Source organism: Erpetoichthys calabaricus, chromosome 8 (genome assembly GCF_900747795.2).
Source record: "Erpetoichthys calabaricus chromosome 8, fErpCal1.3, whole genome shotgun sequence".
Classification (NCBI taxonomy): Eukaryota; Metazoa; Chordata; class Cladistia; order Polypteriformes; family Polypteridae; genus Erpetoichthys; species Erpetoichthys calabaricus.
The window spans coordinates 4,069,612-4,095,113 of record NC_041401.2 but is presented as its reverse complement, the minus strand read 5'-3'; the positions used below and the strand labels follow the sequence as shown (position 1 = coordinate 4,095,113).

Genomic DNA, 25,502 nt, shown 5'->3' with positions numbered 1-25,502 from the left:
AACATGCGGGCCTCCTAACTGCGAGGCAGCAGCGCTACCCACTGCGCCACCGTGCCACCCACTGAATAGCATAACTGCCATAATTACTACTAAAGTACATCATAGTATTAGTGGATGTCCAATCTATTGTGCAGCCCGGTGGTTTCACCACAACATGACTAGCCTTCTCCTTCATTCACTTTGACTACACTTTCCATCCATTTTCATTCTGAAGAGAACAAATGTGTTAAATTATAGAAATAGCTGTGTCTCTAAAGAGGTCCTTTCCTACTTTCAGGTGAAGAGGAAGCCATACCTGCAAAGAAGACAAAGACAGTAATATCCACTGCTCAGATTTCCCGTCAGACAAGGGTAGAAAAGGTAATTACAGATGATGTGAATGCTGAGGGACATCACCAAATGGTTTGCACCGGAATCAGTAGCTAGTGCATCGTTTATCAGAGATGCATATTTTATTATACCTACAGTTGTGCTTGAAAGTTTGTGAACCCTTTAGAATTTTCTATATTTCTGCATAAATCTGACCTAAAACATCATCAGATATTTATTCAAGTCCTAATGTAGATAAAGAGAAAACAGTTAAACAAATGAGACAAAAATATTATACGTGGTCATTTATTTATTAAGGAAAATGATTGAATATCACATATTTGTGAGTGGCAAAAGTATGTGAACCTTTGCTTTCAGTATCTGGCGTGACACCCCAATAACTGAACTAAACGTTTCCGGTGACTGTTGATCAGCCCTGAATTTTCGCCCATTCCTCCGTCCAGAACAGCTTCAACTCTGGGATGTTGGTGGGTTTCCTCACATTAACTGCTCACTTCAGGTCCTTCCACAACATTTCGATTGGATTAAGGTCAGGACTTTGACTTGGCCATTCCAAAACATTCACTTTATTCTTCTTTAACCATTCTTTGGTAGAACGACTTGTGTGCTTAGGGTCGTTGTCTTGCTTCATGACCCACCTTCTCTTGAGATTCAGTTCATGGACAGATGTCCTGACATTTTCTTTTAGAATTCTCTGATATACTTCAGAATTCATTGTTCCATCAAAATGAAGGCAAGCCGTCCTGGCCCAGATGCAGCAAAAACAGGCCCAAACCATGATACTACCACCACCATGTTTCACAGATGAGATGATAAGGTTCTTATGCTGGAATGCAGTGTTTTCCTTTCTCCAAACAGAACGCTTTTCATTTAAACCAAAAAGTTCTATTTTGGTCTCCTCCGTCCACAAAACATTCTTCCAATAGCCTTCTGGTTTGTCCACGTGATCTTTAGCAAACTCCAGACGAGCAACAATGTTTTTTTTGGAGAGCAGTGGCTTTCTCCTTGCAACCCTGCCATGCACACCATTGTTGTTCAGTGTTCTCCTGATGGTGGACTCATGAACAAGAACATTAGCCAATGTGAGAGAGGCCTTCAGTTGCTTAGAAGTTACCCCGGGGTCCTTTGTGACCTCGCCGACTATTACACGCCTTGCTCTTGGAGTGATCTTTGTTGGTCGACCACTCCTGGGGAGGGTAACAATGGCCTTGAATTTCCTCCATTTGTACACAATCTGTCTGACTGTGGATTGGTGGAGTCTAAACTCTTTCGAGATGGTTTTGTAATCTTTTCTAGCCTGATGAGCATCAACAACTCTTTTTGTGAGGTCCTCAGAAATCTCCTTTGTTCGTGCCATGATACACTTCCACAAACGTGTGTTGTGAAGAGCAGACTTTGATAGATCAAAACTCAGGGTGCCCACTCACACCTGATTGTCATCCCATTGATTCAAAACACCGGACTCGAATTTCACCTTCAAACTAACTGCTAATCCGAGAGCTTCACATACTTTTGCCACTCACATATATGTGATATTCCATCATTTTTCTCAATAAATAAATGACCAGGTATAATATTTTTGTCTCATTTGTTTAACTGTTTTCTCTTTATCTACATTAGGACTTGAGTGAACATCTGATGATGTTTTAGGTCATATTTATGCAGAAATATAGAAAATTCTAAAGGGTTCACAAACTTTCAAGCACAACTGTAGGTATAATAAAATATACATCTATGATATATCATTAATTAAAAAAGAACAAATTGGTATTAGTGGGCACAACTGTACTTAACTTTTATCGACATTTATCTAACTATATTTATTTTTCTAGTATCAGAATGTAGTTTAAGTTCATTTGTTTTGGTTTCAATAGATGTATTTTTCATATTTTCGATTCTTGTTTATTTTTTTTCACATCTTCGTGCCCCCCCCTTTTCGTTACTTAGCGCCCCCGCCCCTCAGATTGAGAACCACTGAGCTAGAGCAATGATACAACAGATGGATTGAAACATTTTGAAAAGATCAATTCGAGATGTGTGGGTACAAGAAACTGAAGGTGGCAGAGTTAAAGATGCTAAGATTTGCATTGGGTGTGATGAGGATGGACAGGATTAGGAAGGAGGACATTAGAGGGTCAGCTCAGGTGGGACGATTTTGGAGACAAAGTCAGAGAGGCGAGATGGCGTTGGTTTGGACATGTGCAGAGGGGAGATGAGGGGTATAATGAGAGAAGGGTACTAAGGATAGAACTGCCAGGGAAGAGGAGAAGAGGAAGGCCTAAGAGAAGGTTTATGGATGTGGTGAGAGAGGACATGCAGGTGATGGGTGTAACAGAGGAAGATGACGAGGATATGGAAGAAGATGATCCGCTGTGGCAACACCTAATGGGAGCAACCGAAAGAAGAAGAAGAAGCTTCATTAAACAGACATGACAGTCAAGCCCACTGCACCCCACCATTTTTCTATGTCCTGTTATACAATAGCAGTAGTGACCAAGACGAAATGCACTGTGTGGTTAGTTGCCTGAAAGCCTTTTATTTTATTTCTCTTCAATGTACAGAGAGTGGAAGCCCATTTTGAGGCCTCTGCATCAGCCATGGAGATGGTTGTAGATGGTGTTACAGGAGTACAATATCTACCACATAAGACACCCCCACGGGTACCACCAAAGCCAACTTCAAAATCCCCAACTCCTCCAGTGGGAAAGGTGGCTGCAGGAAGACATCAGTCACCTTCACCTGTGAGACCTGTTAAAGCACCTGCTCCATCCCCAGTCCGGTGAGTAGAAACGTATAGCAACTCAAAAGTAAAAAAGTGGCATCTGATGTTTGTTAAGGTGGTGTTTGATAAAGAGGAAGTCAAATCCAAGGAACTTTAGGAAAACATCAGGAATTAATAAAGATCTAATAAAAGCTGTCAATAGAGGGCTAATGTCTACATTAATGTTGCGGTCGAGTTCAGGCAATCCAGACCATCGGCAGGAAAGCTATTTGCAAGTGGCTGAGTACTAGGCAGTTCAAAACAACTGACGCCACACGTTGGAATACTATATGTGGTAAAAACCAACAGTAACACAACGATGGCATCCAGTTAGGCTAATTAATGTATGCCATGTTACAAGTGTTATAATAAGTTTGTTATAACATTAAGTTTAATGTCACTGTCTCTGTGCAGACATTTTAAATCTGTTTTTCTTTTCTTTGTACATGCATAGCTGAGCCAGATTTAGTACAAAGGGGCTCCACATTTAGAATTGCTGGGCCAAGCATAGGACAAGATAGACTAAGACAGCTGGAGGAATGTATAGTCAGCCTAAAGACAGATGTATACTATTTTGTCCTCTGTTAAAAGTCAGCACAAAATTTTCTTCCCTTGTTTGGAACCTAAGTAAGGGCCTACACATGGAGAAACCAGTATAAAAGACTTGGACAGCAGCCAAACACTTTGAAGCCGACGGACGGGTGGGTGATAACGTCATCTGTCCTGAAAAGCCTTCCAGTGCAGTGACGAAAAATGGCAGACTGTATAGATCAAGATCCCACCTGGGTAATATCTTGCTATAGGCGTCCCGTCTGTAATGGCACATAAATCGTCAGTAAAGAAAGCTAAGTTATTCTCTCTTATGTGATTTTAACCACCATATCACTATGAGAGGGATATCGCCTTTTAATATCATATCTATATAGTTTTAGGTTATTAAAACGCATTACAAAAGAACTTATTCCAACTAGGGAGCTACCACCCCCTAGAGGGACAACAAGTTTGCCAGAAAGAGAAGATCCAGCAGTGGTGCACTGAGTTAGGATCGGAGTCTGCGGCTTTTCTTGTGTACTGGACTCTTCTTACCCGTTTTTGGATTTACCTTAGGGCAGGAGTGTCGAACTCCGGGCCTGGAGGGCCACAATGGTTGCAAGTTTTAATTCTAACACATTTTCCTAATCAGTGACCAGTTTTCACTGCCATTGAACTCCTTTCCCCTTCATTTTAATAGCCCTGTTTTGTTTTTAAGGATTCAGTCCTCTGCATTGATTCCTTTCTTCATTAAATAACAGAACTGGGATTTCAAACTCCAACCAATTTCACTCCAATCTCTTAAAGAGAAGATGATTCTTTCTGTTAATTTAGCCCGTTATTTAATTCCACAGCTTGTTGCTGCTCTCATTCTGCCGCAGCAGACATTTCCAAAACTGTTGATTTTCTGTTTTTCCTAAGAATACCATTAAAACGGTTTAGTGACCTGAGAGATCAGCCTTATCGAGACCATCACCTTTCTTTATTTATTTTCAGATATTGTGTGACGGGCACAGGTAAGCTACTCATGTGGCGGCTCGTTTTGTGCCTCCTTATTGTTTGGCTGCTAATTAAGGAGAAAGAGACAACTAAGGGGCCTGAGTCACGTCAATTCAAACTAAGGCAAAAGAAGTTAATTAGCAGCAAAAAATGGTCACTGATGAAGAAGATAATAATAATAATAATAATGCAGCAGCCACTGCGGCCCTCGAGGACCGGAGTTCGTCACCCGTGACTTAGGGGTTCTGCCTAAAAGACAGTTAGAGGATTTTTTTTGTAAAGTATCTGGGGAAAGCTGTAAATATAAGATATGCAAGGATCAAAGAACAGGAAAAAACTAATCTTTTGATAGATAGATAGATAGATAGATAGATAGATAGATAGATAGATAGATAGATAGATAGATAGATAGATAGATAGATAGATAGATAGATAGATAGATAGATATTAATGGTGCTATATGATAGATAGATAGATAGATAGATAGATAGATAGATAGATAGATAGATAGATAGATAGATAGATAGATAGATAGATAGATATTAACGGTGCTATATGATAGATAGATAGATAGATAGATAGATAGATAGATAGATAGATAGATAGATAGATAGATAGATAGATAGATAGATAGATAGATAGATAGATATTAACGGTGCTATATGATAGATAGATAGATAGATAGATAGATAGATAGATAGATAGATAGATAGATAGATAGATAGATAGATAGATAGATAGATAGATAGATAGATAGATAGAGTGAAAGGCACTATATAATAGATAGATAGATAGATAGATAGATAGATAGATAGATAGATAGATAGATAGATAGATAGATAGATAGATAGATAGATAGATATTAACGGTGCTATATGATAGATAGATAGATAGATAGATAGATAGATAGATAGATAGATAGATAGATAGATAGATAGATAGATAGATATTAACGGTGCTATATGATAGATAGATAGATAGATAGATAGATAGATAGATAGATAGATAGATAGATAGATAGATAGATAGATAGATAGATAGATATTAACGGTGCTATATGATAGATAGATAGATAGATAGATAGATAGATAGATAGATAGATAGATAGATAGATAGATAGATAGATATTAACGGTGCTATATGATAGATAGATAGATAGATAGATAGATAGATATTAACGGTGCTATATGATAGATAGATAGATAGATAGATAGATAGATAGATAGATAGATAGATAGATAGATAGATAGATAGATAGATAGATAGAGTGAAAGGCACTATATAATAGATAGATAGATAGATAGATAGATAGATAGATAGATAGATAGATAGATAGATAGATAGATAGATAGATAGATGTTAATGGTGCTATATGATAGATAGATAGATAGATAGATAGATAGATAGATAGATAGATAGATAGATAGATAGATAGATAGATAGATAGATAGATAGATAGATAGATAGATATTAACGGTGCTATATGATAGATAGATAGATAGATAGATAGATAGATAGATAGATAGATAGATAGATAGATAGAGTGAAAGGCACTATATAATAGATAGATAGATAGATAGATAGATAGATAGATAGATAGATAGATAGATAGATAGATAGATATTAACGGTGCTATATGATAGATAGATAGATAGATAGATAGATAGATAGATAGATAGATAGATAGATAGATATTAACGGTGCTATATGATAGATAGATAGATAGATAGATAGATAGATAGATAGATAGATAGATAGATAGATAGATAGATAGATAGATAGATAGATAGATAGATAGATAGATAGATAGATAGATATTAACGGTGCTATATGATAGATAGATAGATAGATAGATAGATAGATAGATAGATAGATAGATAGATAGATAGATAGATAGATAGATAGATAGATAGATAGATAGATATTAACGGTGCTATATGATAGATAGATAGATAGATAGATAGATAGATAGATAGATAGATAGATAGATAGATAGATAGAGTGAAAGGCACTATATAATAGATAGATAGATAGATAGATAGATAGATAGATAGATAGATAGATAGATAGATAGATAGATAGATAGATAGAGTGAAAGGCACTATATAATAGATAGATAGATAGATAGATAGATAGATAGATAGATAGATAGATAGATAGATAGATAGATAGATAGGGCAGTACATGAAACTTTATTAATCCCAAGGGGAAATTCACATTAGTTTAATTTAAATTAAAATTAAAATTTTAAATTAATTTAATTTAATTCACAAATTTGTCAGAACAAGGGTGAAACAAGAATCACAATTGAGAGTTAAAACCAGAAAAGCACTAAGAAACAATCACAAATTTTATTATTTTGCATATTCTTCCAATTTTGGAGACAATTTAAACCACCCGCCAAAATCTATTTGGATTTGTCAATGACATCATATTAAAAAAACGGCATTGTGGGAAAAATAAGTAGCTTTCTTGGGAAGACTTAGATCACAAAATACATTTTAAAAACAAAATTTCTCATGCAATACATAAATGAAAATATAAGATTTTTTTGCTATTTGGCAAATTATTTTTGCCCATTTGATTGTTTAATTTTCTATTTTGTTAATAAATATACATTTTTATAAGGGTTCTTTTTTGTTCCTCACATGTTTAAGCCAGATGTTTACAGTCAACCTTCAATCTTGTAAGGCATTTTGGTTTTTCCCCCCCAGGGACTTTCTTTGCATTTTGAATTTTTAATATTGCATTTTAGGCCTGCTTAGACCGAAGCCTGCGGGTAGCAGTTGGGGGAGAGGAGAGAATGGAGTGATCAGTAAATGTCTCTTGGCCTGCTTTATGGGCCTTTTGGAAGTCTTTTTGTCATATTTGTGACTCTGCATCACGATACCATCCAGGGTTGATTATTTCCATACTCTTGTTGAAATCGGGATAGGACTGAAAACATATATAACAGATCAGAAAAAGAAGGGTTATTTGATAATGGAGAAGGAAACATTTTCATGTGACCAAAGTGTGATGCTTACTGATATGAATATTTCTCTCATTGATATGCAGGTCAGTCTCCCCATCAGGAAGACTCTCGATTTCACCGATTAGACCAGTTAAGTCTCCACTGTTGGCCAGAAAAACGACAATTTCTGCCGTAACTTCAGATGTCCTTCCCCCTTGGAAGCAGGAGGATTACTCAATGGAGAGACAATACAGAGAGTCCCGTGCACATATGGAAGCGCACTGGGAGGGCCAGTATGGAGTACAGGAGGCAGTTGGCGTTAGAGAGGTAATTCAATCAGCTGTTGCACCGTTTCATTTGTATCCGAAGTTCATTTGTCTTCCAAGCCTCAGGTCAGTCATATTTGAAGTGGCTTTTCAACCTGCATTTGAACAGCTGGTAAGCTTGTACTTGTTCATATGCAAGTTGTCCGAAATAAATGTGTCCAGCTCTAAATATTTGTTCATATATGAATCCAAATGCAGTGAGACCTGCCTGGCTTGGATTGTGAACATGTGAAAATTATTTTAAAATGTCCAAAAGCTCAAAACAAAGTTCAGGAAACTCTGGGGTGTGGAGAACATCTTGAGAGTGTTGCAATTTGGCGCTGCTTCCTAATCACTCCAGAGAAGCGGATGGAATTACTGCCTGTGTGGAGTTTGCATGTTCTTCCCGTGTTGGAGTGGGTTTCCCTCTGTGGGCTGTGATGTCTTACAAGATCTCAAATACTTGCAGGTATAGTCGATACGCCGTATGTGCCATGTTTATGCCAGGGTTACTGGCTTATCTTTTAATTTCTTGTTTACGTCATTGTGTTCATTTTTGGTTGTTATTGTTTACGATAATGTTGTTTGTTTATGTGTGTTATTTGTATAATTATGCAGTTTTTATCAGTTTTCTTTATTGTTTGGTTTCTATGTGTGTATGCTTGTTCCTCTATGTCCTTTGTGTTTTGTGCCCATCACAGCTGAGGGACCGACCCCAGCCCCATAAAGGTTGTTAGGCAGTCCAGTTCTTCGCCATTCAGTGAATGTGTTTGGTGCTTTGATGAGTTCTTCTTTCTGATTGGGGCTGCTGCCTTGTGCCCAGTGTTTGATGGGGTATCGATATTCTTTGGATTTACTTGTTCCTATTGTTTTGTTTTTTATTTTTTGACAATTTCCGGCTTTAGCATAAGCATTCTTTTCTGGTTCATGTGCTGGTACTTGTAGAGGATTGGCCTTTTCGGGAATTCCTTTTTGCCTCCTTTTTTCTATTTCTTTTCGTTAATAAATCTTCAATTTTATAAAAAATCTACACCCATCAGAGTTTTTTATGGTTTCTTCCGCTAAGGCAGACCATACTTCAAACCTTTGAGACTCTTTGCTATTCCTTTTGAATCTAAAAACCTGATCTCCATTATGGAGCCTAGTAAGGCATAGGGCCTCCCATTATCTCTGTGGTCAGGGTCAGGGCCAGATTAAGACGAAATTGGGCCTGATGCTGCAGCACAAAAAAGGCCTATTTTTTCTCGGCATAGTACGAAAGATATCACGAAGTGACGTCATGTGAAAACCTAACAATGAAATACACGTTCTCTTACGAAACAGAGGAAGAAAAAATGAATTTGCAGAGACATTGGGTCAAAGTGACTCAGTTCAGGCTCTTCAGGGTAAAAATTTGTCCACGATTTAAATTTCATAATAGATCAGAATCCTGTCAAGGATTTTAAAAATTCTAAGTATCCATGCCGGGCCTGCGGGCCAGCTTTTAGTTTTACCTTTACAGATAACCATTTAAATAGCCATCAATTTTTACTGTACAACTAACTTTCAAGGTGAAAAATTTACTACGTGGCACTTACCGAACAATAATAAAGTGGCAAGAATCCTCAAGATATTGCAAAAAACGCAGCTAAATTACTAAGTAAACTGTTTAACGTAAAATTGATAACATTAACAATAAACACAATGACGTTATAGTTATGTCAGAGCGCAAAGAACAATAGTAACTGTTGTAACAGTAGGGGGCGCTACCGCTCCCTTGAACACTCAGGTACCACGCCAAACACCAGGTAAGAGTGCAATACTTACAGTGCATCCGGAAAGTATTCCCAGCGCTTCATCACTTTTTCCACATTTTGTGATGTTACAGCCTTATTCCAAAATGGATTAAATTCATTTTTTTCCTAAGAATTCTACACACAACACCCCATAATGACAACGTGAAAAAAGTTTACTTGAGATTTTTGCAAATTTATTAAAAATAAAAACATTGAGAAAGCACATGTCCATAAGTATTCACAGCCTTTGCCGTGAAGCTCAAAATTGAGCTCAGGTGCCTCCTGTTTCCCCTGATCATCCTTGAGATGTTTCTGCAGCTTCATTGGAGTCCACCTGTGATAAATTCAGTTGACTGGACATGATTTGGAAAGGCACACACCTGTCTATAGAAGGTCCCACAGTTGACAGTTCATGTCAGAGCACAAACCAAGCATGAAGTCAAAGGAATTGTCTGTAGACCTCCGAGACAGGATTGTCTCGAGGCACAAATCTGGGGAAGGTTACAGAAAAAGTTCTGCTGCTTTGAAGGTCCCAATGAGCACAGTGGCCTCCATCATCCGTAAGTGGAAGAAGTTCGAAACCATCAGGACTCTTCCTAGAGCTGGCCGGCCATCTAAACTGAGCGATCGGAGGAGAAGGGCCTTAGTCAGGGAGGTGACCAAGAACCCGATGGTCACTCTGTCAGAGCTCCAGAAGTACTCTGTGGAGAGAGGAGAACCTTCCAGAAGGACAACCATCTCTGCAGCAATCCACCAATCAGGCATGTATGGTAGAGTGGCCAGACGGAAGCCACTCCTTAGTAAAAGGCACATGGCAGCCCACCTGAAGTTTGCCAAAAGGCACCTGAAGGACTCTCAGACCATGAGAAAGAAAATTCTCTGGTCTGATGAGACAAAGATTGAACTCTTTGGTGTGAATGCCAGGCGTCACGTTTGGAGGAAACCAGGCACCGCTCATCACCAGGCTAATACCACCCCTACAGTGAAGCATGGTGGTGGCAGCATCATGCTGTGGGGAACTGGGAGACTAGTCAGGATAAAGGGAAAGATGACTGCAGCAATGTACAGAGACATCCTGGATGAAAACCTGCTCCAGAGTGCTCTTGACCTCAGACTGGGGCGACAGTTCATCTTTCAGCAGGACAACGACCCTAAGCACACAGCCAAGATATCAAAGGAGTGGCTTCAGGACAACTCTGTGAATGTCCTTGAGTGGCCCAGCCAGAGCCCAGACTTGAATCTGATTGACCATCTCTGGAGAGATCTTAAAATGGCTGTGCACCGACGCTTCCCATCCAACCTGATGGAGCTGAGAGGTGCTGCAAAGAGGAATGGGCCAAACTGGCCAAGGATAGGTGTGCCAAGCTTGTGGCATCATATTCAACAAGACTTGAGGCTGGAATTGCTGCCAAAGGGGCATCGACAAAGTATTGAGCAAAGGCTGTGAATACTTATGGACATGGGATTTCTCTGTTGTTTTATTTTTAATAAATTTGCAAAAACCTCAAGTAAACTTTTTTCACGTTGTCATTATGGGGTGTTGTGTGTAGAATTCTGAGGAAAAAAATGAATTGAATCCATTTTGGAATAAGGCTGTAACATAACAAAATGTGGAAAAAGTGATGCGCTGGGAATACTTTCTGGATGCACTGTATTATTTTTATTATAATAACGCCGTGCACTAAGCACCCTCCACTCCACACTACACTACACATACAATACTCAATACTCAATCCTCCTCTCCCAGACACTTAGTCACAATTCCTCCCAGCTCAGCTCCCTGTCTGGGCTTTCCCAAGGTCCTTTTATATCTCCTGACCCGGAAGTGGTTCCAACCCTGCAGTCCATGCTTCGTTATCACTTCCAGGTAAGATTAAAAGTCCTTTTGTTCATCCCGGAAGCACATCGTTCCTTCTGTCCATGTGACCAGGAAATGCTTCCGGGTTATAGGGCACGTAGCACTCCCCGAGCCGATGATATCCAGCAGGGCTGTTTGTAAAAACTACAAGGTCCATGATGCCCTGCTGGAATTCGGGGACCCCCCATACTCCTAGGAGGGTACCATCTGGCGGCTTGGAGGTGTGGGCCGAAATATATGGCCGGCCATCCCTCATACTGTATAATAACTAACGCTGTGTCTAGGCGTCCGAAAGTCGGACTCCAAATTTCATTCTAAGAATTATTTTGAGGTTAATATAGCAAAAGAAAAATGTTCAGCTTCCAGAAAATTCTCGCATGTTTTCATTTGGGCCTATTTCAAAAATGGGCCTAATGCTGCACCATCAATAGCACCCAACTTAATCCAGCCATGGTCAGGGTTTGCCTTGGGGGTAAGACCTGATCTACTGGCAATTTCTGAAGACCTCACCCTTTGCTATAGTGTGTGCTAGAATAACAGCAATTGAATGAAACTGGCCTACTGTAAGCATGGGGTCGTGCGTGAGTGTACCCCTTGGTGGAATTCCATTCCAATAAGGAAAGGGTTCCTAGTTTTCAGATGATACCAAGTTAGGTGGACTGGCAGGTAACCTAGAATTTGAGAGGAGAGGAATGAAGGTCAGTAGGACCACCAAGACAGAATACATGTGTGTGAATGAGAGGGAGGTCAGTGGAATGGTGAGGATGCAGGGAGTAGAGTTGGCGAAGGTGAAGGAGTTTAAATAGTTGGGAACAACAGTACAGAGTAATGGGGAGTGTGGAAGAGAAGCGAAGAAGAGAGTGCAGGAAGGGTGGAATGGGTGGAGAAGAGTGTCAGGAGTGATTTGTGACAGATGGGTATTAGCAAGAGTGAAAGGGAAGGTCTACAGGACGGTAGTGAGACCAGCTGTGTTATATGGGCTGGAGACGGTGGCACAGGAGACAGAGCTGGAGGTGGCAGAGTTAAAGATGTTAAGATTTGCATTGGGTGTGACGAGGATGGATAGGGTTAGAAATGATGACATTAGAGGGTCAGCTTAGGTGGGATGGTTGGGAGACAAAGTCAGAGATGCGAGATTGTGTTGGTTTGGACAAGTGCAGAGGAGAGAAGGGTACCAAGGATAGAGCTGCCAGGTAAGAGGAGAAGAGGAAGGGCTAAGAGAAGGTTTATGGATGTGCCGAGAGAGGAAATGCAGGTGATGGGTGTAACAGAGCGAGATGACAACGACAGAAAGATATGGAAGAAGATGATCCGCTGTGGCAACTCCTAACGGGAGCAGCCAAAAAAAGAAGTAGAATTACAGAGAAAATGGATAGCATACGGCCTTTGGCAAATTTGTTACAAATGAAATTTAATGTAAATGCAAAATATTACACATAAGAAGTAAAAATGTGAGATTTGAATACACAATAGGAGGCCTGAAACTTGAAAGTACTCCTAATGAGAAGGATCTGGGAGTCACAGTGGACTTGTCGTTATCAATTTCTAGGCATTGTTCAGAGGGTATTAAAGAAATACTCCACCCAAAAATGATATTTATATGTTACTTATTCTATGTATTTTGTATTTGTGCATGAGAAAAAATGTCATGTTTTCATGTAAAATGGAATGAAAGAAATGTATGACATAACAGAACACAATGGTGACCAGTTCTGTACAACAGCAAAAGATGTGCAAAAAGAAACAAAAAGTATCTCAGGTTACTCTTGTCACCTAATTCACACGGCAGTCATCCTTTCACTTGCTGAAAGCGTATAAAATGAAACTTTTTTTTGGATAAAATATTGTTAAATAGTTATGTCTGAAATCAACAACACATACAGTAGAGCACCATTGTGTTTTGTTACAGTATGTCATCATTTTTTCTTTTCATACTGTATGAATAAGTATAAGTAACATACATAAAAGAAATATCAATTTTGGGCTTAGTATTCCTTTAAGAAGGCTAACAGGCTGTAAGGTTATATAGCACCTTGATGTGTGGAGTACAAGTCACAGGAGGTTCTGCTCGAGCTTTATAACACACTGGTGAGGCCTCATCTGGAGTCCTGGGTGCAGTTTGGGTCTTCATAAAGACATAGCAGTGCTAGAGAAGGTCCAGAGAAGAACGACTAGGCTGTTTCCAGGACTTGGACAGCAGACAGGTTTGGGCGAATCTTTGGCAAATGAGAATGTCAGTAAATGTAAAGACTTACACATATGAAGTATAAATGAGAGGTTTGAATACACAATGGGAGGTCTGAAAATCGAAAGTCCACCTTATGAGAAGGATTTAGGAGTTGTATTGGGCTCAACACTCTCAACTGGTAGACAGTGTTCAGAAGCCATTAAGAAGGCTAACAGAATGTCAGGTTATATAGCGCCTTGATGTGTGTAGTACAAGTCACAGGAGGTTCTGCTCAAGCTTTATAACACACTGGTGAGGTCTCATCTGGAGTCCTGTGTGCAGTTTTGGTCTCCATAAAGACATAACAGTGCTAGAGAAGGTCCAGAGAAGAGTGACTAGGCTGTTTCCAGGTCTTGGACAGCAGACAGGTTTGGGCGAATCTTTGGCAAATGAGATTGTCAGTAAATGTAAAGAATTACACATATGAAGTAAAAATGAGAGGTCTGAACACACAATGGGTGGTCGGAAAATCGGGAGACCACCATATGAGAAGAATTTAGAAGTTGTAGTGGACTCAACGCTATCAACTGCCAGTCAGTGTTCAGAGGCCATTAAGAAGGCTAACAGAATGTCAGGTTATATAGCGCCTTGATGTGTGGAGGACAAGTCACAGGAGGTTCTGCTCAAGCTTTATAACACACTGGTGAGGCCTCATCTGCAGTACTGGGTGCAGTTTGGGTCTCCATAAAGACATAACAGTGCTAGAGAAGGTCCAGAGAAGAACGACTCGGCTGATTCCAAGACTTGGACAGCAGACAGGTTTGGGTGAATCTTTGGCAAATGAGATTGTCAGTAAATGTAAAGAATTACACATATGAAGTAAAAATGAGAGGTATGAATACACAATGGGTGGTCGGAAAATCGGGAGACCACCATATGAGAAGAATTTAGAAGTTGTAGTGGACTCAACGCTATCAACTGCCAGTCAGTGTTCAGAGGCCATTAAGAAGGCTAACAGAATGTCATATAGCGCCTTGATGTTTGGAGTACAAGTCACAGGAGGGTCTGCTCAAGCTTTATAACACACTGGTGAGGCCTCATCTGTAGTCCTGTGTGTACTTTTGGTCTCCAGGCTACAAAAAGGACATAACAGCACTAGAGAAGGTCCAGAGAAGAGCAACTAGGCTGATTCCAGGACTTGGACAGCATAAGGTTTGGCGGAGTTTGTGGCAGACGACAATTAATGTCAGTAAATGTAAAGAATTACAAACAGGATGTAAAAATGTGAGGTATGAATGCACAATGGGGAAATCGAGAGTCCACCTTACGAGAAGGATTTAGGAGTCATTGTGGACTCTAAGCTATCGACTTCTAGACAATGTTCAGAAGCCATTAAGAGGAATGTCAGATTATATAGCGCCTTGATGTGTGTAGTACAAGTCACAGGAGGTCCTGCAAATAGGACATAACAGCGCTAGAAAAGGTCCAGAGAAGAGCGACTAGGCTGATTCCAGGATTTCATGACAATAGTTATGAGGAAAGTTTGAAGGAGTTTAACCCTTTCAGTTTAACCAAATGGGTAAGAGCTGACTTGATTGAAGTGTTTAAAATTCTGAAAGGAATTAGTCCAGTGGATCCCGGCTGTTACTTTAAAATGAGTTCAACAAGTACATAGGGACACCGTTGGAATCTTGTGAAGAGCAAATTTCACACAAACATTAAGACATTTTTCTTTACGCAGAGAACCAAAGACACATGGGGTAGTGTCGTGGACAGGAGGACTTTAAAGACCTTAAAAACTCAACTCTGTGTAGTTTTGGAGGAATTAGGTGGATAGGATTGGCACGCTTTGTAGGGCTGAATAGTCCGTTTTTGTCACATTTTTCTAACGTTTGCTCCCTATTTCTGCTCTCTCCACTATTGTATACTATAAAATGTTTCTACCCAACCACCTCTTGTTTAAACTCATTTTTTGTTGACGCTGTGTGTGCCTAAGTCCACAAAAATGGGGCTATCACTGTCTTATACTGCCAAGTAAAGCACACGGCAGTTCATTTTGCACATTTTGTAAAATTGTCTATAAAGTGAACATGTCTGTGTTTTTTGTTTGAATGCCAACTGCTGCAGCGATACATTATAAATAGTGACTGGGGACAAAAAGGAGTGTGTGAAATTAATGACCTGTCACATTCAGGACACCATGGGTTGAAGATGAGTTCTGGTTTTGACATCACCACCCACTAGCAGTACAGCTTTAGCGCTGCTACTGTGAAATACGAGAGGAAATGCTTTCAGAATGGCTTGTCACATAACTGTCACTAGGAAGCAAATGTCTAAGTAGCAAGTAGCGTACTGTTCTGTGTTTTGCTTTCTCTTCTTTCACTCTTAAAAATGTGCTTTTTGTGCTGTTTACAAGCTTACTCCCCAAGGCTGATGTGGGGGTCAGGGGTCATACTGTTTGTTTCACTGCTTTGTGATTGGCTCTTAATGTGCCTAATGTGCTGTAGGATCAGCATGGTGCCGGCAGATCGAGTGCAGTGGCCACTGTGTTGGCTGCCGTGGACCAGGCCCGTGGGCGTGATGCCATTTCAGTGGACCAGACCCGTGGGCGTGATGCCATTTCAGTGGACCAGACCCGTGGGCGTGATGCCATTTCAGTGGACCAGGCCCGTGGTCTCGATGCAATTTCATCTTCTGTGCAGTGGACAGGGACTGAGACAACCTCCACAACTCTGCATATACAAGCCGCTCAAGAGCAGGTATCACACAAAAGTCCCACTCATCGCACCTTCAGGAATTTTTATTTTGGATGCCATTTTTCACTCACCTCCCATCTTGTTGTGTCTTCTTTTGATTGTTTTCACCTTTTTTGACCTTTGTATATTGTTATTTTTGTCACCGTTTTCTCCCCACCATTCACATTTTTCACTCATCTGGTATGTCGTCACAACGTGTTATGTGAGTGGAAACCTCTATTTTATTGTACTTTCTTCTATTTTAATAAATGTAGATGAAAGTTGACAGAGACAAAGAATCCACTGTTGTCATGGTGGCTCATGACCTCACTAAAGACACTTCAAAGGTGGAGGAAAGCGCTGCAGAGAAACATCTGATGCAGATATTGCATGATCAGGTATTTCGTGAATTCAGTCAGTTGTCACCTCTCATGGCTTCACCTGAACCTTAAAAATGCATCTGTCTCACTGTCAAGCAAAGTTTTCATTGTTTCCACCTCCATCGTCACTTTGGCTTCAGTATTCATAACACTGACATCATTTTCAGTAATTATTAGCTAAGAAGACACGCTTAATAGACTAAGCATCCTCATGGCATCTTTTCCATGTTTTAGACTCTTAACAGGTTGACAGTATGTAAGTAAGTAAAGTACAAATACATTATGGAACTGTACTCTTGACATTTAACTCTTTCAGGACTGATGTCCACCTGTGTCAAAAGGAGGAGTTGATGATGGTAATCAACTGTAAACTGGGACAAAACCAACCGTTACATTTTAGTTGGACTCTCGTTGCTAGAAGGAAAGTTAGATTCATCCATCCATCCATCCATTTTCCAACCCGCTGAATCCGAACACAGGGTCACGGGGGTCTGCTGGAGCCAATCCCAGCCAACACAGGGCACAAGGCAGGGAACCAATCCCGGGCAGGGTGCCAACCCACCGCAGGACACACACAAACACACCCACACACCAAGCACACACTAGGGCCAATTTAGAGTCGCCAATCCACCTAACCTGCATGTCTTTGGACTGTGGGAGGAAACCGGAGCGCCCGGAGGAAACCCACGCAGACACGGGGGGGAGAACATGCAAACTCCACGCAGGGAGGACCCGGGAAGCGAACCCAGGTCCCCAGGTCTCCCAACTGCGAGGCAGCAGTGCTACCCACTGCGCCACCGTGCCGCCCAGTTAGATTCATTGGTTTCACAAAGATTCCCTGCGCTCTCGTGAGTAGCAAGGCGCACACAACGGCAAAAATGGCGCTGACATCTGGTAAGAGATCAAAGCGAATGCATAAAGCAAAATACTCCGTGGACGACTTTTGCCTATTATTTCTGAACTGGACTGTCAGACTCAGTTTTTGATACAAGTGATCGAAAACGAATGTGAGGTTCCAGCTTCAGCTGATCGGACCCCAGCTAGTCGTGGTACTGATAATGTACACCAGGGAGGACTGCCACTTAACAATGATAAGAGGTACAAACCAGATTGTAATGCACTGTGACCGTGACCGCTGCTGCTGTCCCAGCCATGCGAAGACAGCCTGGCAGTAAACCCGCTGCACATTCTTGGCAAACTGGCAACCACAGCATGCAGCAACAGACGTTTTATGTTGATTTCTGAGTGAAACCATTGTTTTTTTGGAAAAAATATTCAGCCCTCAAAGAGTTAAAACTTCAAGAAATGGGAAGAAGGAGGTAGCATACAAAAAAATGACAGAACAGACAGACAGTTTTGATTGTTATTAACTGATACATAAGCGCCGTTCACCGTACTGACAGAAGACTCATCCAGTTAAGGAACAAATACAGTTCGGTCCATAAATATTTGGACAGAGACCACTTTTTTCTCATTTTGGTTCTATACATTACCACAATGAATTTTAAATGAAACAACTCCGATGCAGTTGAAGTGCAGATTTTCAGCTTTAATTCAGTCGGGTGAACAAAACGATTGCATAAAAAGGCAACTAAAGCATTTTTTTGAACACAATCCCTTCATTTCAGGGGCTCAAAAGTAATTGGACAATTGACTGAAAGGCTATTTCATGTGCAGGTGTGGTCAAGTTAGTCGTTATGTCCTTATCAATGAAGCAGATAAAAGATAAAAAAGTGTAAGGCTGAGTGTTGATTTCTTTTGCATTGGCTCTTTCAAAATACATTTCTAAGGTCCTTACTGTCACATGTTCAAAGTCCAGTGAAATTCTTACTTGCCTTTGTAAAGAAAATTAATTCTATATATTTTCTATATTTACGCACAGCATTTCAATGCATCGTATATCCATAGACCACTACGCTTATCTAAACTGTTTGCTGCCATTATGCCATATAGTGATACGATAGTCAAAATGACTCAAGAATATCGTAGCACACAGAAGCACTTCTCAAACACGTGGGGCTAAGTACCTGCGGTGGACTTTGTGTGCGTCTGTCTCTTCTATCACCAAACTCATTACAATGTACAAATTAATCATGAAGCGTCAGCCCCCCAACTCCCTGCCTTTCCCTTGTTACTTTACTTATTTTTCTAATACATAAGTAGAAAAGGGACATTGCCACGCAGAATTTTTAAAGTGTACGGACTGGAGCAATTTGGAGGAAGATTTGCAGGAAAAAAAAACCCTGTGGTTGGCGCCTTTTCACATACATTTTAATTATATAGCGCCTTTTCCCTTCACAATTGCTGCTGTTCTCCACAAACATTTTAGCGCACGGGTGTCGAACTCCAGTCCTGGTTGGCCGCAGTGGCTGCAGGTTTCATTCTAACTATCTTCTTCATTAATGACCAGTTTTTGCTGCTAATTAACTTCTTTTGCCTTCATTTTAATTAACTTGACTCAGGCCACTTTGTTGTTTCTTTTTCCTTAATTAGCAGCCAAATAATAGTGAGACACAAAACAAGCCGCCACACGACCAGCTCACAATATCTGAAAATGAAGAAAGGTCTCATTAAGGCTGATCTCTCAGGTCACCAAAACATTTTGACGGTGTTCTTAGAAAAAACAGAAAAATCAACAGTTTTGGAAATGTCTGCTATTGCACAACGAGAGCAGCAACAAGCCATAGAATTAAATAACGAGTTTAATTAACAGCAAGAATCGGCTTCACATTAAGGGACTTGTTGGAGTGAAATTGGTTGGAATTTGAAATCCCAGTTTAGCTGGTCATCTGTTGGCTTGTTTCACATCTCATTTCTGTCTGGCTGTCATTAATGAAGAAAGGAATCAATTCAGAGGTCTGAATCCTTAAAAACAAGACTATTAAAATGAAGGGAAAAGGAGTTCATTAGCACTGATCACTGATTAGGAAAAGGGTTAGAAAGAAAACCTTTAGCCACTGTGGCCCTCCAGGCCCGGAGTTGGACACGCCTGTTGTAGTGCATTGATCTCGTTCGTAAATCAAGCCCAGTCCCACCAGACTACTTGGTCGTACACATTTGTCGCCATGACATGACCCGCCTCAGAATGCACTAGCGGCCGTCACCGGGGCCTACTTCTGGCAGTCGAAAACAATGAAATAAAAATCGGGTGTCATGCAAATGCAACACCTGGCATGGCGACCATTTGCATCCCACCTCCTATGCTAGTCATTTCGTGACACAAAAAGTTCTCTACAACTTCCTAGGTCGTGTAATTTATGAAATGTCATTGCTTAAGTAATGTGACGAGGACTCCTTTTTGGAATTCCATTGCCATTTATTTTTTGCTCTTTTTTCACTAAACTCCTGAATATGTTTTTGTGGTCAGTCTAATAAAATGTTCTTTTGTGTTTTTTTGTTTTTTTTTTATTTTTGATGTGGTAACTCATAGCAAAAAGTGGACATTGACAAAACAACAGCAGTGGCTACTGTAATAGCAGCTGTTGACATGGCTAGAGACCGGCAGCCTCGTGCTGAATCTGCGGAAAGGATCGCAAAGGAAACTTTGGTCACCACATGCGATCAGTTGGTTTGGGATCAGGTAGAAAGAAGGCTCACTTTAAAATCCTGTCCTATCCTCACTTGCATGTGAAGCCTCTTTTCCCTTTCCAGAACTGGCTAACAAGTGTTCCTTTTCACCACCGTCAACCCCTAGTGAGCACTACAGTTATTGTGGTACAGATTAACGTAGTCGTCCCCTTAACTAGTTGAAAAAAGGTTTTCCCTCTCGAGTATGCAGCCTCCTCCTCATTTTCTAGGAAGTTCTTGGGATACCAATAAATGAATGAATGTACTTTTGTGTATCTTTAGGCTGAAACTGGCAAAAGAGTGGGAGCCGTAGCCAAAGTCCTTGCGGCCGTGGACCAGGCACGCACAAGAGAGCCGCAGCAAGTTGATGGATTGCATGCTGAAGAAACGAGTCTCGACTATGCATACAAACACCAGGCACTCTCAAAACAAACAACAGAGCAATACATTACAACTACAGGCATCAAAGCCGAAGCGGCAAAAGCATCTGCGGACATTTACATTAAAGCCGCCCAGCAGGCCGGTGTTAGCACTTCCCAGGTTCGAAAGCAGCCTAATTTGGCAGTGTGTGTGTGTGTGTGTTTCACTTCTTCTCCCTGTGTATGTCAACCTGCTTATCCATTATTTTGTTGGTTGCTGTAGATGGAAAGGAGTAAAGAGAGTGTCTCCCATGTGGATGTGTCTGGTGTGCCATCACCAGTCCCTCACTTCACAGTAGCAAAAGTTACTGTCCCTAAAGCAGATCATTCTTATGAGGTAAGAACGGGTCATCTCAGGCAAGCAGCATGGTGTAGAGGAAGCCTTTAAACCTTACAACATACCTCGAATATTAATATCTACGTGCCAGAAAGGGTAGCATTGACGCCTGGCCTGGCCTGTTCTCCTTATGTTCACACGAGTTTCCTTAAATAGTTGAAAGTTGTCCTGTCAGGATGATTGATGACACCAAAATGGCAAGTGTGTGTACCCTGCAACTCACTTGTGCCCCATTAAAGGCTGGAATTAAATAGATTCCTTACTATGAGTGGAACAAACTCCAGAAACCGAAACACAAATTTGATTTTTCTGGAGAGTTTGTGGCTTTCCAAAAGTATTTGTGCTACAGCTCATTCACAACCATGGGGTAGATGTTAGAACGCAAGGCCATTTCAGACAACCGATGTAAGAGTTTCCACAATGATTATTCTGCTGCTTGCCTGAAGTGAAACCTGTCTTGATAGATAACCCCCCCCCCCACACGCTTCACTTCTACTAAGAAGTTTAATAGGTTGCTTACCGTACGTGCTGCCGTCATCTGCTGGGAAAGCTGACCAATGCTGTAACAGCGCGCCTCCTGCCAACCATACATCCAAAAAGGTGTTGTCTGACCTACTAATGAATCATCCCAGCTCCTCATCACCTCGCTTCGGCTCGCCTCACTATTCTTCTTGCGCACCTCTAACCCGGTTCACTAACACCGTCTAGAAGATGACCTTTTGCCTCTTCTTCCTCCTCTTCTTCTTCTTCTTACTTCAGCAGAACTCTTGACTCTGTTATTCTTGGGTTGGTTAGGTTTCAATAGCAGGCTCTGCTATTGCTACACTGCAGAAAGAGTTATCTGCAGGGACTGTGCCACAAAAGATAACCAAGACAGTGAAGCCACCTTCTCACAGGATCTCCGAGACCCATGTGATGTCTGGACAGGTGATCTCACCTCAGCCTCCTTTTAAAGAGACCTCTGAAAAAATGGTTACCCGCTATGATACGCATGTGCGCAGAGAGATAGGCACATCCGTTTTAGGTGTGGTGGAAGGAGGTATCAAGTACCAAGCAAAGGAAGAGTGGGACAAGCAGGTTTGTATACTACCGTGTGCCACCAAATTTGCTAATGCCACATGCCAAATCTTTCGCTAATCCTTTGTACCAACACTTCTGCTCTGCTGCCTCTCACCAAATGCTATTGTTACGTAATGTCTTCAAAGCAAAAATGTTCTCTGCTGGAAGTTCACGCTTTCTGCCTGGCTTCACGGGTTTCCACCGCACATCCTGAAATTTCAATCTGCTTCTCTTTCTTTCTTTTCTTTACTGAATTGTGTGTTCTTCTTCTTTGCAAATTTTTAGATTCCAGAGGCGGCAAAAGTTCCAGGTGTGGCTGATGTGCCGGCTGCTCCCCCAACTGTTATTACTGTAAGTGATTCCTTCGTATGAATGATTTGGTCCAATGTCATTTTTTTTTTTGAACGCAAGAAGCCAATCATCGAGACTCACACCACTTGTCAAATTTTTGCAGCATCCTTTATGAGCTCTCTGAATGTCTGTGATACTGAAGTTTAAATGAACAGTAACCGATTCTACAGTAGTGTTCATTTGTGGAATGAGGCCCATCAGCATTCAGTCCAAACAACAAATATCTCTCTATTATAATAAAAAAATCTTGGGACGAGACGAGACTTTTTCAGAGAGAATAGACGAGACTTTTTCAGAGAGATAATTTTAAATCCCACAAGACGAGACTTTGTGCCAAGAGAAGAGCTAAAAACTGGTTCTATTCAATAAGGGCGCGCACAAAAAGGCGACCTTCAAAAGGGCGACCTCAATTGGGCGCGGCGAATAAAGGCGCACGTAAATAAAGGCGACCTTCAAAAGGACGACCTCAATTGAGCGCCGAATAAATTCAACAATTCCGTTGAAGGATGGCACCGGGCGTTTTCATCCTTGCTGGGAGCGTGTCATCCAAGTATCTGGAGATTGATTGAAGGCCTTAAGAAAGAGCAGAGCCTTACTGAGCTGCGTCTTGAACAGCTCGATGCAGGTCAGCCTATTCCAAAGCCAAGGAAGACCTACAGAGACACTTCGGAGCGAATTAAATCAATTGTCCTTGATTATGCTAATAGACCGCATCTCGAATATCTACGTGACATTGCACATAATCTACAGCTTCAAGTGTAACTTGCTTTCGCCTTTTTATACGTTCAGTCATTGCCTTAATCTAATTTTCTGTAATTTTGAAAACAACAAAATATAGAGAGCATTAGAAATAGTTCGTTAGAAGTAGTTCGTTAGAAGTTCATGCATTAATTAATTGGATGTTATAATATTCTTGCTTTCGCCTTTTTATACGTTCAATCATTGCCTTTATCTAATAAATTTTCTGTAATAATTTTGTTGCGTTTGCCTTTATTCGCTGCGCCCAATTGACGTCGCCCTTTTGAAGCTCGACTTTATTTACGCGTGCAGTTATTCGGCGCTCAATTGAGGTCGCCCTTATGAAGGTCGCTTTTATTTATGTGCGCTTTTATTCACAGCACTCAATTGAGGTCGCCCTTTTGAAGGTCGCCTTTTTGTGCGCGCCCTTATTGATGGATACCCTAAAAACCTAACAGGTCCAAGCGGGGGCAGAAATAAAAGACAAAGAGTAGTATGATGAAGAAGAACATCATAAAGAGGTTCAAAAACGTTGGCGTGATACACATGCAGAGCAGGTTAGAGATAATGGAAGTACTACAATTCGAAAGTCTCAAAAATCTGATAGTAAAGATCACGTTAGCACAAACAAACGGAAATTATTACTCGGTGAAATAACGGAACCGCGAAAAGAGATTGAATATATAAACGTAGGTGATATGACAGAAGTATGAAGATATTGTTCGGATTTAAACTTTAAGTCGGAGACTTATAGATCATCAAATTCGTGTTGCCATCTGGGAAAGGCAGTGTTTCTTCCCAATGAAGAGGCGTATCCATGAGAATTAAAAGATTTGTTATTTGGTGAAAGTGAAATCCACAAACACTACAGGCAAAATATCCGACTCTACAATAATCCGTTCGTGTTCGCATCATTCAATGCTCAAAACGTAGATTTACACGATTCAGAACCATACGGTCTACAAGCTGCTACAAGTTTAATTTCAAAGAAACCACAATTCATTCAGGTTTATATTTATGATCACGGAGAAGCGTTGTAGCATAGAATCGAAAGAGTTAAACGATCAGATGTATTAGAAATTCTACAGCCAATAATGGATACAAATCCATACGTTAAAAAATATCTCACTTTACACGAAATTTATCTGAAAAACACGGACAAAGAAGTTTTCTTGGATTTCTATATGAATCTGAAAGATCACGCTCGCATATATAATAAACTAACATGTGACGAATTGTCAGCAATAATAGTTTCGAAAGACGGAGATATCAAAGACAGAGTTGATATTCGTGTTTAATCAAAAGCACAGCACGAATTGTCACAAGCAGCAGATCCGAGAAATGACGAGCGTGTAGGGCCTGCACGGGGGTTGGCAAGCGAAACAAGCAGGGGGCAGAGCAATGCAGTAAAGTCATAAAAAAAATTACCGACTCCAACTCCTATAAAATTTAAATTGTAATGAAAAAAAATACAGCGAGTTCCAATGTCCCGTGTCACAAACAATCGTCCTAATTTAATACTCCTCTGATGTAAGAATAAAGCCCAGGGCATAGTTGTGTTACTACTAGTGTGAAGTTCAGCTGAGCTATTATACAACCTGACACTCACATATTGTAATCTGGATTATAGGTTAGGTTAGGTTAGGTTTCTTTATTTAGTCATGTTTACACAGGAAAACATGAACATTATGGTACATTACATAAAGTGTTTTCATTTGATTTCAGATATGATGTGCTTAATAAGTTCATTTGAGTGTAGACAAGTGTAATGGTGGAGGTGGAGGTGTGTGCTGCGGCCTGATGTGTGTTCAGGGGTTCTTGTCTTTCGTTTAAACTGCCCAATACGGTAGAGAGTCAGCTTCCTAGCCAGTAGTTCTGTGGTTAAATGACGACGTGTATGTTGCCTTCCTTCAATCAGCATGGAAAATACGTTAGGATATTAAATACAGAGGAGTCGGAAATATCGGAAACTAAAGAGTCGGAGTCGAAGGATTTATCTACCGACTCCACAGCCCTGATTGTGAGAGGTCCAAAGATTATTCTTAACATTTCACAGCTAGAATTTCTAACATATTTACTAAAAGGGCTGTGTAAAAATTCAAATAATGTGAATGTTTTTAGTTTTAATATACTAAGAAGTTTTTTTTTAAATGGAGACATTATTAAGTTAGCGTCTTGTCTTTAAGGGAAGTACAATTCAACTAAATACACTTAGAATCAATACTTCAATATAAATT

At 40.5% G+C, this 25,502-nt stretch overlaps 1 protein-coding gene across 1 annotated transcript in view; it reads left to right on the top strand.

Annotated features, from left to right (window-relative positions):
• The window catches only part of ttn.1 (titin, tandem duplicate 1), a 394,831-nt gene that overhangs the window by 10,861 nt on the left and 358,468 nt on the right, over positions 1 to 25,502 (top strand). The window contains 10 exon segments of the mRNA XM_051930464.1: positions 278 to 360; positions 2,892 to 3,109; positions 7,679 to 7,901; positions 16,187 to 16,438; positions 16,690 to 16,812; positions 20,225 to 20,374; positions 20,644 to 20,901; positions 21,004 to 21,117; positions 21,913 to 22,194; positions 22,471 to 22,527. Of these exon segments, the coding sequence (XP_051786424.1) occupies positions 278 to 360; positions 2,892 to 3,109; positions 7,679 to 7,901; positions 16,187 to 16,438; positions 16,690 to 16,812; positions 20,225 to 20,374; positions 20,644 to 20,901; positions 21,004 to 21,117; positions 21,913 to 22,194; positions 22,471 to 22,527 (1,760 nt within the window).